Source organism: Chrysemys picta, chromosome 19 (assembly GCF_011386835.1).
Source record: "Chrysemys picta bellii isolate R12L10 chromosome 19, ASM1138683v2, whole genome shotgun sequence".
Taxonomy (NCBI): Eukaryota; Metazoa; Chordata; order Testudines; family Emydidae; genus Chrysemys; species Chrysemys picta.
Window position 1 is genome coordinate 12,517,176 of NC_088809.1, and position 13,833 is coordinate 12,531,008.

The window sequence follows — 13,833 nt, forward strand, 5'->3', positions numbered from 1 at the left end:
CCCTTAATTGGAAAGGATTCTTCAGGGGGAAAGAACATGACCAAAGTCTTTCCAATTCCTCTGAAGTGCACACACACAAGGGTTGTGGATAATAAAACATGTTTTACGTGTGCTTGATTTTGCTCAGCAACTAAAATATCGAGAGACATGTATCATTATTTCACTTCAGAAGAAAGAAGAAACCAATTTGTTCCCCCAATTGCCATCCACGAACCCAGTGTCCTAGTATGGAAAGTGACATACACGAACCCAGTGTTCTAGTATGGAAAGTGACATACACCTTTTGTACCAGGTTAAACTGTATATAATAATTTTTTTTTAAACTATGACAATGTTCGACATTTCCCAATGACTTAGGAAAGAGATTTTGGGAGAATTGATACAGAAGAGAAACCAAACTACTTCAAGGAGGAACCAATTCAGGATTCTACTCAAGTTTTTATGTGGGGGAACGCTCATGGTTTTTTTTCCCCCCCCTCTCTCTTTCCCCCTTTTTTCTCCAGTCTTTGAGAAAGGAGCAACGATCTTGATTCCTTAAGAGGATTTCCTAATATGGGCCTATATCTGGTAGGAATAGTTTTCATTTTGAATGGCTACTAGTTGCATATAACAGCTATATATGCCAAGCTTTTTCTCCCTGTTTATATGGACTTGACATTGTGAGGGGCCAAAAACATGATACAAACAACAAAAGTTGCAGGGCAGTTTGACCTTTTAGATGTTAATCCTTTTACTTGATAGTGTAGGGGGGGAAATATTTTAAGTTTAAATAATAGTGATTGCTTTTGCTTCACCTGTACCTTACATTATTCATAATGGAAAAATATAATTATAAAACAAACAAGTGATGGGGAAAAGTCATTAGACAAAAAATAAAGATTTAAGTATGAAAATCATCTCTTCCCTCTTAATCCTACAGATTAAGTCACTATGTTTAATTCCTGATGGCACACAGAGCAGCTGACTGAGGTGCCTTGCTATCTAGTGGGCCAAAACCCAAGTGTTAGATGCGTGCAAGCGCCGCAAACTGGAGCTCAATGAATTCTTCAAAAGGAAATTTCTCCTCCTTATCATACGTATAATTGATTAATGAATCTTAGAATCACAGCTCTAGAGAATGGGGAAATGAAACCCTGAAACTATTCTGCAACTATTCCCACTTAGCATTAAGTCTTCTTTCTAAAATAATAATGATTAATCAGCGAAATGTCAAGCAAAAGCTTGAAACAATTGCATAATTATTTTTTGTATTAGACTATTATACTGCAGGTGCTTGCTTTAACCAAGCTTGGCTTTTCACACTGCATCAGCAATAGTTTTATTTGAAAGTGACAATGTACACTCCAGTTGCTTCCATCAATGCTGAGCTGACTGTCAATGGAAGGATCAGCTTGAAGAAAAACATGCTAATTTTGTAAGTTATTGGGAGGTTTAAGGAAGAGATTTTACATAGAATATTCTAACATGAATTCTATATCCATTCTATAAGATTGCCTTAACTATTCTAGGAAATAAGCCATATATTTTGCAACTGTCATCTCAAATTATTACCCCCCCAGCACACATGCGTGCGCACGCACACACACACACACACCCCCACCTACATTCCATACTGTAACAAGAATAATATTTCAGTATTGTCCATGAACATCTAGAAATTTAAATGTCTTTGGCTAACCAGAGCAGGATGGTGCTTGAGAGACTCAATGAAGGAGGAATTTGGAGAAAAGCCAGATACTAGGGCCAAGATGATTTGTTTGGTGTGCTGCAAATGCTCTGCTGTACAGCAGAACAAAAAAACAGATTCTTTTCAATGTAAAAACTCAAACTTGGATTTGAAGAAGCTAAATGAATCCTTATTTGAGGAAGATGTTCTAGATAGGGGGAAGGGCCAAAACAATTCTGTTTCTTGTGCTCTCTCTTTCTGGAGAGACTTACAGAAGAACTCTGCAGAGCCAAGCCACTAAGAGACACCAAACTGTCCCTTTCCCTCTCTTCTAAATGTCTACAGATTGAAGCGGTCACCCTGAATCAACAAGATGGTATCACATGTCATTTCTCAAGTTAGGCAACTTTCTTAAAGGGATTTTTTTTTGAGGAACATTTTTCTCATTTTTAAGCAATCTGTTGCCTGGTCAGTTTCTGAATCTGCAGCTCAATGTTTAAATGAATGTAAGGGTTTGAATGAAATATAATTTTCCATATAAAAAAAGTCAGCTATATATGGTACAAATATAAACTGCATAACTGAGCTATCAATATTGTCTGTAGTACATAAACCTGTACAGATTACTATCGTCCTGAGAAAAGGTCATTATTGGGACTACCTGACTGGATAGTCAAATCCCTTTGTTTTGTTTTTGAAGCTTTCCATTTTAAAATTCTAGTACCAATCCTTCAATGTGCTTCTATCATAGGGTCTTGTCTTTGTATTTAAATGAATGCATTACACACAAGCAATAGCTGTCTGGAACCGACTTCTGGAGAAACCTGACTTCATTAGTTTGTTGATTTGACTTCATTGCATTATTTTGTTCCTCTTTTGTAGATAAACCTATGGTTTCTTTCTCTTGCATTTTCCTCTAGGAGGAAGATAGGAGTAGTTCAGGCATACTCCAGAAAAGGAGGCCCCCTCTGTGACCCAGTCAGTCTGGATCCACTCCCCTCCAAACTTCCATACACGATACAGTTGAGAGTTGCAACAAACAGGTGACAGAGCACCAGGGGGAGGTGAGTGGACTTACTTGGGAGTATAAGGATGAGGAAAGGGGCAGCGTTGTGGTGCATTATAGCATATTTCTGTGCCCACCCCTTTGCTGCGTTGGCAATTAAGGAACAGGACAGCACAGAGATGAACTGAGCACTGACTGCCATGAGTGCACTCAGGCCTGCATCCAGTCAATCTAACATGCAACAGTCAGTTACCAATGGTTCTGTCACTCTGCTGTTACAATGACAGCACTTAGCCTCTCTCAGATTAGTGCAATATCATAAGTAATGTGAATGCTTGTGGACCACTGTTAAATAGTGTATGAAGATGTGCTGTGTTACAAGCATATTGGGGGATTGCAACATCAAAATCATGTAATGAAAGAAGAGCCAAGTTGTGCTGCTTTTTTCCATAAGTATCTTAGAATATTTACAGATTTGGCAAAATGTCATAAGTGCATCAAGAATTTGTGGTTTAATTGTGAAATGGCTTTTTACTTGCTATACTGATACTGATCTGTTTAAGTTATTTTTTAGTAGAAAGCAAAAGAAAGAGGAACAGTGGTATAGTCTCCAGTATACAAATGGAGGATGATAGATTCAAAGTGGAGATGGAAAAGACTTACGTTATCTAATCCACCTTCCTGCCAATGCAGGATTGTTTCCTCAATGTGCATTTTCTAATGTTTTCTCCAGTCTAGTTTTAAAATATAGTATGAGGGGGAAAAAAATGAGGGAAATCGGAAGCAACTCCCAATATTTTACTTTGTGGGATTACAGGCACCTATTTATGCTGTTGAGAAGTAAAGACTGATTTACTTATTAAAATATTTGCTTTAGTTTTTTATGGGTACAAATCTAAATTGGGTTTACTCTTCCCTGCCACCCCAAATTCTTTCACTATCAAATTTATCCTTGCATGACAGTACAGTGTACGGCAAGCCACTGCTCTTTCATAAAACAAAGTAATATCATCCAATGGGAACATTAAGAGGATACTGAAATGCATGTTATTTTTCAGGAGAGAAAGTCAGCTGCATCTCTGCCTGACAGTTCCTCTTACTAAGCAGTGAAAGCTCCTCTTCTTTGACTCTTTCCCAAACTTCTAGCTGAAGTTAACATGTAATGGAAAAAGTGCAGGGTTTCAATTACTGCAGTCATAATGAGAAGGAGAGACAATCCAAGCCAATGCCAGTAAAACTGTGTTTTGCAGGAGACTGCTTGCCTGCAGCTCGATTATTTTCTGTGAATCACCTATTTTAATAAACTAATATCTTTGAGGATTTTCTGTAGCACATGAAAAAGCTAATATTGTACCCAGACTCATTTTTCCCCTAATTTACAAAAGAAAATGTTCAAAAGTGTAAAGGTCTTGATTCCATTTGTGCAAAAAAGCTTATTTCAACTTTCTAAAACTCCCCCTTTAGCCAAGATAAAACCATGTCAGACTAATTTTGGGTGCCCAACCTGAAACCTAGGGCCTGATTTTCAGAAGTGTTGATCACTTTCAGCTTCCATTGGCTTCAGCCAGAATTTCACTGGTTCATCTCCTTGGGGGTGGGAGTGAGAGAAGAGGGGGGGGAAGGGGCTGTCTCAGGTTGGATGTCCAAACTTAGTGGGCTCTTGAAAATGTTGGTTTTAGAAGTTAGCCAACTTTTGGACAGTTGTGTTATTTGCATATCAAACCGAACTGATCAGCAACACAGATACAAGGCTAGCTAGCTCACAGTAAAATAGGAAGTGCAACCAGAAGGACATCATGATTTTCTTGTCTTACTTTCCTTTAAAGAAAGTCTACATTGATCAGTTTACGCATCTTAAACCTATCTTCACAAACATCTTCCATTAAAATCCTAATGAAACAGAACATGCAACCCTCAGATGAACACTGCTTCACAATACAATCGCTAGGATAATAATAAGAATGCACCTTGTAAAAGAAACTTCATATGAATTTATACACTCTTTATTTCTAGAGAGAAAGAGGGAGAACTCACACAGAAAAATTATAAAAGACAAAAAAACCCATCATATCACCCGCAGGCAAGCACTTTTCATAAAAGGATCATTCTACATCTGACCTCTTAGTCCTCACCCTCAACGGAAACCTACACAATACCTTCAAAAGATGAACCTGGGAGCTTAAATTCATAACTCTACTAGATACTAAAAATTATGGATTTAATAACACACTGGATTTATGGCTCATTACAACGTGTAATCCACTAACCCTCCTTGTTCTATGACTGTAGGAAGTGTTAACTGCCCACTTCATCTTGAATTGTTTCCTGCAGTGTGTTAACTCCTTATCTCATCCACCTTTGTATTTAGCTGTGACACTAAAAACCTTTCCCAGACCTGAAGAAGAACTCTGCCTAAGCTCAAAAACTTGTCTCTTTCACCAACAGAAGTTGGTCTAATAAAAAATACTACCTCACCCAGCTTGTCTCTCTAATATCCTGGAACCAACAAAGTTACAACACCACAGCAAACAGCTTTATGTCTAAGTCAGTTACATAACATACAAGGCCAGCCTTAAATCCAAAAAGGGCCCCTCCCCCAATCATACTTGTATAAATCCCCAAGGCCATATTTGTCAGTACTGTACAACAGGCACTGAAATAGCATAGAATTTGCTATTTCTTCTGGGAAATTGTACTTTTGTGCTAAGAATAAAGCTCTCTCAAGAGGAACAAGAGGCTATATTTTATCAGTTTTCATATGGAACACAGATTGCAAAATATCTACAAACACAGCACCAAACCTATGATAACTAAAATTATCAGAACTATTACGAAAAATCATGCTGTGGCCTCAGCCTTAATAGAACGTAAAAAAAAGGCACCTTCATCATCAAAATAGAACTTCTCACGCATAATTTATTTAGTGTGCACATAAAAGACTAAAATTATGTAATGGCGTCCTTTTCAGCTATATAATCAAAATACATTGCAGGATACATCAGTGTTTACAAGGACTGAAGACAGAATTGTGACTTCAGGGGAAGCACTGTTATTTGTTAATTAACACATCCATACTAGTTCTAGAATCTATCATGTAAAAGTCATATTTCAATCACATTTTTTGCCACCTTTCCTTCAAGTAACCTTTACAAGCCTTTTACATAAGAATGGCCATACTGGGTCAAACGAAAGGTCCATCTAGGCCAGTATCCGGTCTACCAACAGTGACCAATGCCAGGTGCCCCAGAGGGAATGAACCTAACAGGTAATGATCAAGTGATCTCTCTCCTGCCATCCATCTCCACCCTCTGACAAACAGAGGCTAGGGACACCATTCCTACCCATCCGGGCTAATAGCCATTAATGGACTTAACCTCCGTGAATTTATCCAGTTCTCTTTAAACCCTGTTATAGTCCTAGCCTTCACAACCTCCTCAGGCAAGGAGTTCCACAGGTTGACTGTGCGCTGTGTGAAGAACTTCCTTTTATTTGTTTTAAACCTGCTGCCCATTAATTTCATTTGGTGGCCCCTAGTTCTTATATTGTGGAAACAAGTATATAACTTTTCCATATTAACTTTCTCTACACCACTAATGATTTTATATACACCTCTATCATATCCCCCCTTAGTCTCCTCTTTTCCAAGCTAAAAACTCCTAGCCTCTTTAATCTCTCCTCATATCTTTTCCTTCCAAGGAGCAGAATAGGCAAATAAATTCACCCTCACAATCAATGAAACTGATGACATTCCTAAAATATATAACAGTTTATTATTCAGACAGTATTTAAGTTCTGTTTAGGGTCATCTTTGCACAGCAGAACAAAAACTAACCCAGAAATCAGGCAGAGTTAAGCAGAAATGAACATGTATTGTGAGCTCTTGGACTTCTGGGATAGCATCTGTACAAGTCAATTATGTAATTACTACAACACATGAAAAATGGTTCCTTAACATAAGCAATAACTCTGCACTTTCTGAAGGTCAAAGAAGTGACTTTGTAGGAGTGCAATAGATGTCAACAATGGTATTTCAGTTACACAGGTTCAAACAAATGTTTCCTTTTTTAAATATGTATGAAAGTCCAAAAAAACCAAACAGACTAGTAGGAAAAGGTAAGCCATCCACTTCCATATTAAATTAGGCACACTAAGTGTATGCCAGCATTTAAAATTTATGACCAACAGCAGTAAAATACCATGTGGCCCAACAGGTTTATCATTTGACTCCTGAATCCCTCCCCTCCAGCTTTTATCCTCTATCTCCAGATACAAGCAAAGAGACTCAGAAGTATTCCTGAATTCTATCACATTCCTTAGAGACAATCCAGATTGCTCTTTCCATTAGACTGATCTGCCCAAGTTCCAGATTTTTATTTTTTTTTTAAAGTCTTACCCTCTATGGCACTATTCATTCTTTGGAATGAATTTCAGTGGGCTGTAGCCCACGAAAGCTTATGCTCAAATAAATTTGTTAGTCTCTAAGGTGCCACAAGTACTCCTGTTCTTCTTACTATGGACATTATTATTTTAATTAGAACTGGTCAAAAAATGTTTAAAAGGAAGTTTTTTGAACACTCGGTGCAAAACAAACATGAAGACTGCCTGACTGTTCTGGGTGCTAAGCATTAAACCTCAGAGCAGGATGAGAAAGGGGAAGGTGAGGAAGACTGCATACATTTTGCCAAGATATCAGCTGATGCTTTACATTTTATTAGTGGAGGAATGACAGATTGATTCCACATCAGATTAGAAAGGTTTCAGGTAGGGTTCACCACTAGTTCACAGCATACTTCCAACACTTGAAATGCTAGTGTTTCAGCTGTAGCGCTTCAGTGTGGCCACTATCTACGGCTGGGAAGGATTCTTCATCAGCGTATGAGAGGCAATAATGGAAGAATTCTTCTGTGGACCTAGCATTGGCTACACTGGAATTTAGGTTGGTTTATCTAGGCTGCTCACAGGTATAGATTTTTCACACCCCTGAGCAACTTAGTTAAGCAGACCTAATTTTCTAGCATAGACCAGGTCTTTGAATCCATGTACAAATCTACAAGATAGACTACCATAGTGTCTTTAATGCAAAGCAACATCTTCTACCAAAGTCTAGTCTAATGTAGAGTGGCATCTCTGGATTTTAGCCATCAAATTGTCCAACCCTGCCCAGAGCAGATTTAAATGACACAGTGGTATCTGCCAGCAGCAGGTCCACACTAACAGTCACGTGAGAGCTAGCAGTGGTAAAGCTGTACCAGTACTACTGTGATGGTGGATAATTTCAGCGGGGAAAAAAACATTGTATACAAGGCTACAATGATACATTCCCAAATGAACCCACCCCGAACAGACCAAAGGCAATGAAAACAGAAATTTTCAAAAAGGAGAAAGGTATCCATTAGAAAACAAGAATTTCTTTGGCTAAGCCTATGTGAAAACAGTAATGTCATTATTACCAGCAGTGTCTTCAGAAGAATGATTATGAACCTCAAGTAATTTTCTTTTAATTAAATGCCGCAGTCTTTATGAGACTGAAGTAACTAGCCATTCTATTTTCAATCACTATTCAAATATTTATTCAATTCAGAACAGCAATCACTGAATTGCATGGCACATAAATTTCTTATAAGTCATCTAAGTGCTTAAGTATTCATGATTCACACACTACTCTACAATAATCATTTAGGCATGTAATTAGTATGTACTTGTAATAAACTAGGAACCAGTTTCCTCCATAGAGAAGGGAGGGACAGATGACTTAAATATTTTCCATCCATGGTTCTATGAAAACTAACAAGTAACTTCAAAACAAGCTAACATCAACTCAATCATACGTAACCACTTTGTTCAGAACCAGCACTTAACCAATCACCAAAACTTAATCAGCAACCCAATTCACACTAAAAATATTAAGAAATTAGATACACAACAACCAAGTTTATTTTCTTGCATATTTACTATAGCCTATTATATATATGTTCATTAGGAAGAGAGCCAAAAGATTTTAGTAAAATTGTTTTATCTTTTATTCAGAATTCAAACGACTGCTCAAACACTACTTTAAAGCAACAATGCCAGGTAAGAATATTGGTAACATGGAAATGAAGTATCACAATAAGATTTCATAACAATATTTGCCAAAGGAAGTTACATCCACTGTCTAGCATTTCTGGAATCCAATGTGCTGGTCACCAGGCTTCACAAGTTTTATAAATCTTAGTGAACATAATTCATTATTTGTTCCAACTCTAAAACAGTAGTTTTACTGTTTTAGAAACAGCAGTTTCTCCTCCCTTGGTGTTCACACCTCAACTGCTAGCAGAGCACCTCACCCTCCCTGATTGAACTAACCTTGTTATCTCCATACTGATTTATACCTGCCTCTGGAGATTTCCATTACTTGCATCTGAAGAAGTGAGGTTCTTACCCACAAAAGCTTATGCTCCCAATACTTCTGTTAGTCTTAAAGGTGCCACAGGACTCTCTGTAACTCTAAAACAGTAATTTAGAAAGTTATATGTAAATAAAGCTCCACCCCCAGCAGTGCTGACAGTGCAAACTAAAACCACAATTTAATTTGTGCACATGCCAACTGTCTGCATATCTTATTATGGGATCTCAGATCTTTCTCAGCTACCACCTTTAATGATGAATATTTTATCCATCATGGAGGCAATAAACATAGTGAACCAACAGATCACACCCAAGTGTCTACATCTTGAACCTGTGTGCCTCATACAAAAAAGGAGGCAAATGGAATCACACACAATAGATACCTAAAAATTGCTTCCTGCTATGACTGAGAAGAAAGAAAACAAGTAATTCAGTATCACATTAAATATGCATTTTTAAATAAATTTTGATCCAAAAATCCAGATGGAAGATAAGCTTTTTGAAGTGTCAGTTATTCTATTCCACATATATATTATCAAAATGCTAGCTCATAATGTTGCTTACTTGAAAGCAGAGAGAAACAGTTTTAAGGAGTTGACATCTGATATCCAATTCTTAGTGTATACTTGCACCTGACTGAAGTGTTGTCAGTATCACAAGCATGATTATATGTTACAGTCTGAGGACTAGTTTAGGTCACAAGAAGTACATCAATGATATACAGAGAGACTAAGCATAACAGGAGTTTATGACAAATGGCAGCAAGAGAAAGGGGAACCTGAGGAAGACTTACAGATTAGATTGTATTATACATTGAAATAAATTTAAAATAAGCACCATCCATAACTTCAAGTTTTCTTTTGCACAATGTAAAACACACACACGAGAAAAATCCTAAATAGAAATATCTGCCCACCATATCAATCCATTAGATCATCCTATAAAAAAAACCTTCCTGATCTAGCCATCACATCTCTTCCCAATCCCTCTTTCCCCACTTCCACTCCCCAAAATACTAATGATGGGACTTGCAGCATGCCCAGGTGGTCAACAATTTCAAGTTTTTACAGAATTAGTTGGAGGGCTTTCTTCCTAGAGTCAAGTAACCTTCCTTGAGAGCACCATTTCCTTTTAAGCCATGGGGCCACAAGCCTGGATTCCCTCTTACTGGAACCTATGTGGTATCACATGGACAGAAGTGATGTCTCAGGGGGCGAGGCACCCAGACCACTTAAAGTAGGTCTAAACTTAAAATGTTGCAGAAGTACCACTGCAACATTTGGGAGGTGTTCTCCCATCAGCATAGGTAATCCACCTCTCCGAGAGGCAGTATCTAGGCCTATGGAAAAATTGTATTGCAGTCCACATAGGGAGCTTTTCTTTAAGACTATCCAGTTTAGTGTATAGCATGGCTCCCATATTAATTTAGTTTTTCTATGGCTCTTGTCACTATTGTATCTAAGCATTTCACATAACTACTTAATCCTCACAACACTTCTGTGAGGTAAGGAGTAGTAATAGTCCCATTTTACAGAGAAGAACAGAGGCACAGAGATTAAGTGACTTGACCAAAGTAACACAAAAAGACTGAGTCCTAGTCCAATACCTTAGGCATAAGACCATCCCTGAGAGGTGCTTCTCGCTGGAAGCACATTACATCGGAGCTTTGGGGTCTGTGCTGGCTTCCCATTGGCTTTCAGGTGAAGTTTAAAGTGTTGGTCTACAAAACCCTGATGGCTGGTTTACACTGGGAACTTACGTTTGTTGCCATAGCCACATCTCTTAGAGATGTGAAAAATCCTCACCCCTGGTGTAGACAGCAGTAATGGTTCCAGTCTTGCTTCCAATGGTCACACATGTTTACATTGTAAAAGCCAAGACAACTATTAGCAACTTAACTGGAAGAATCAGTAGAAGCACTAAGTATTTGGCAATAGAGTGAACTAGCCATTAAGACTGCCCTACTCTTTCAACCCTAGAAGTGCTCCCCTGAAGGTCAGGATTGAAGTACTTGCAGTGCTGTTTGTAGAAATTGTACTGGAGCTGCCCCAGATTGTACTTGTCCTGTGTTTAAACAGATAACTTCAGTTTCCAGAACTGTCATTCTATAGTTTCCATGAACACTAAATGCATGTGTAAGTTACAAAAAAAGAATAAACCTTTGATATACAGGGAACTGTATTAAAATGGCTATCATAGAAATGGACAGGTGAGTAGATTGTTTGGGCTAGTAGGTGTTCATAATAAATTTTCAAGGCTGGACCAACTGTTATTTGAATGATTAAGTTGCATTATTTGTTAACCAAAAGTAGAAGAGACAGTAGAAAAATTTTTTAGGATGCTCTTGGGAAGTCAGGATGAAAAAATAGCTTGGTGTGTGCAATATGTGAAACAAATTTACTCCCCCCTCCCCAGAGTTAATGCAAGAGAAAAAAAAATCACCAGACGTTTATTCCATGCAGTTTCTAGGTTTCCCTATAAACCAGCCTGTTCATAAGTTCAAAATACTCTACAAAAGAAAAGGCACAACACCTCATTATAGAGCAGCCAGTCAAAAAACCAGAAATGGACAGCAATGACAAAGGCTATGGCTACACTGCATGCCACTTGCAGCAACATGCAGGGTATGCGTAGCTACAAGCAGCAGTGAGAAGTTGCGTCCACGCTGTGGTGTGGCGCTACAAGTGTCGGTGAAAAGCTCTGGCAAGGGGGGAGGCAATGGGGAAACACTCAGCAGCAGAGGAACGCTGGAGCTTTTTCCCTCTGCTGCTTCTCTGCCAGAGCCTTTCCCCACAACAGGGAGCAGCTGCAGGAGCCTTTCCCCACTGCCACAATGTCTCCAAATGGCTGTGAAGTCTGCTCTAGGCAGAAGCTTGATATACACCTATGACTCACAAACCTTGGTTTCATTGATGTTTTGACAGCATTTGTATAGCCTGCTGCACCAATAAAATATTTTTGAACTGAACAGCAGTCAACCAGAAAGATCAAACAATGTTTCACCAGTATTCTCACAAATTGTTATTTATATTATCATACAACCTAGAGGTCCCAACTAAGATAGAGGCCCTAGTGTGCTAGGCACCATACAAAGTCAGAGACAGTTCATATCCCCGAGACATTACAGTCTAAATGGACAAGATGGATAAAGCATAGGAAAAAAAGGAAGTTTTTCCATTTCACAGATGGGGAACTAAGGCACAGAGAGTCAAGATTTGGGCAGAGATCTGCCAAAGGTCACACACAGGAAGTCTGCAGCAGAGCTGGGAATTGATACCCAGTCCCGTGCCTTAACCACAACCCCACCCCTCCTCTTACACAGGGGTTCTCAAACCAGGGGTCAGGACCTCTCAGGGGGTCATGAGATTATTATGGGGGGGGGGGTCGTGAGCTGTCAGCCTTCACCCCAAACCCCGCTGTGCCTCCAGCATTTATAATGGTGTTAAATATATTAAAAAGCATTATTCATTTATAAGGGGGGGGGAGAGTCACACTCAGAGGTTTGGTATGTGAAAGCGGTCACCAGTACAAAAGTTTGAGAGCCCCTGTCTTACACCAACTCGCTCCACCAGGCTCAGCCTCTCTGTACGTGGGCTGGGGCCGGAGTGTGCAGCCCCTGGGGGCCCTTTACCCCGGGCGCTCCCACACAGACAGCCGCACACCCCGGACCTAGGTCTACGGTCGTTCCCCCCCGCGCTTCGGGCCGGGCTAGGAGGGGCCAGGGTGGATCAGGGCGAGCTCGTGACACGGCCCCGGGGGAAAAACCCGTGTTCGTGGCGGATGAGGGGCGACGGGGAGGGGCAGGGGGCCGCCCTACGGGGCCTGGGGGGCCGCCCCCCCGCCGCTCTGTAACTGGGTCAGGACAGGACCCCCTAGCAAGGGGCGGCCCCGCTCTCCCCCACCCCAGGGGCTGGGAAGGCCCCGCGCCGCCACGCTCGCCCTGGCCGGGAGCCCGAGCCCGAGCCGGCCCCGCCGCGGGGGGCTGCCCCACCTGCCCCACGCCCCGCCGGGCAGGGGCCGCCGCTCCCTCTCGCAGGGGGCAGGAGCTGGGGACCCTCCGGGACGCAGTCCCCCTCCCCCCCGCTCACCGGCTCTCCCGGGCGGCGGCGGCGTCTCAGCCCCGCTCCAGCTGCGCCGCCTGCGAACGCGACGCTCCTCCCTTCAGGCCGGTTCGGCAGGGCCCCGGCCCCTGCGTCAGCGCGCATGCGTGCAGCGGCGTCACTTCCGGGTAGCTCCGTCAGGGCGGGGCCTGAGCGAGAGGGGCAGGGCTAAGGCGAGTGGGCGGGGGCCGAGGGAGAGGGAGTGGGGGCCCTGGGGGAGCAGGCCCTGTCCCCATGCTGGAGCTGCGGGACTGGCCCTGCTTGCAGAGCTGTGGCATTGGCATGGGGCTGTTGCAGCCAGCAGGGCCTAGGGCTGCCTAGATCAGCGGTTCTCGCCCGTCATGGCACCACAATCCCCCTTCTGACAACACAATTACAACATGACCCCGTGTGGGAGCAGAGGGGAGTAGAGCCTGAGACCCGCTGCCCCAGGTGGGGGTGGAGCTCAGGCTTCAGCCCCAGGTCCCAGCCATTCAATACTGACCCTGGTGACCCCATTAAAATGGGGTTGCGACCCACTTTGGGGTCCTGAAGTACAGTTTGAGTCCTATTGTGATAAGCATGTTGTTGTCAAGGTTGAGGCTGTTACTCCGCTCTTACTGCTTCAGGGGGCACAGGGTGGTCTCCAGCTGCCCCAAGGAGTTGCTGTATCACACTGAATGTCACCATAGGGT

At 41.5% G+C, this 13,833-nt stretch overlaps 1 protein-coding gene across 6 annotated transcripts in view; it reads right to left on the minus strand.

Annotated features, from left to right (window-relative positions):
- Positions 1 to 13,305, minus strand: part of RABGEF1 (RAB guanine nucleotide exchange factor 1) — a 34,543-nt gene extending 21,238 nt beyond the window's left edge. For all 6 annotated transcript variants that reach the window (XR_010593907.1, XM_042857806.2, XM_008178880.4 and 3 more), the window contains exon 1: positions 13,148 to 13,305. Coding sequence is in view for 5 of the 6 variants with exons in the window: in XM_042857806.2 (XP_042713740.1) it covers positions 13,148 to 13,264 (117 nt within the window). In the remaining variant the exon portion in view is untranslated. The remainder of the gene's footprint in view (positions 1 to 13,147) is intronic.
- Positions 13,306 to 13,833: the final 528 nt, after the last annotated feature.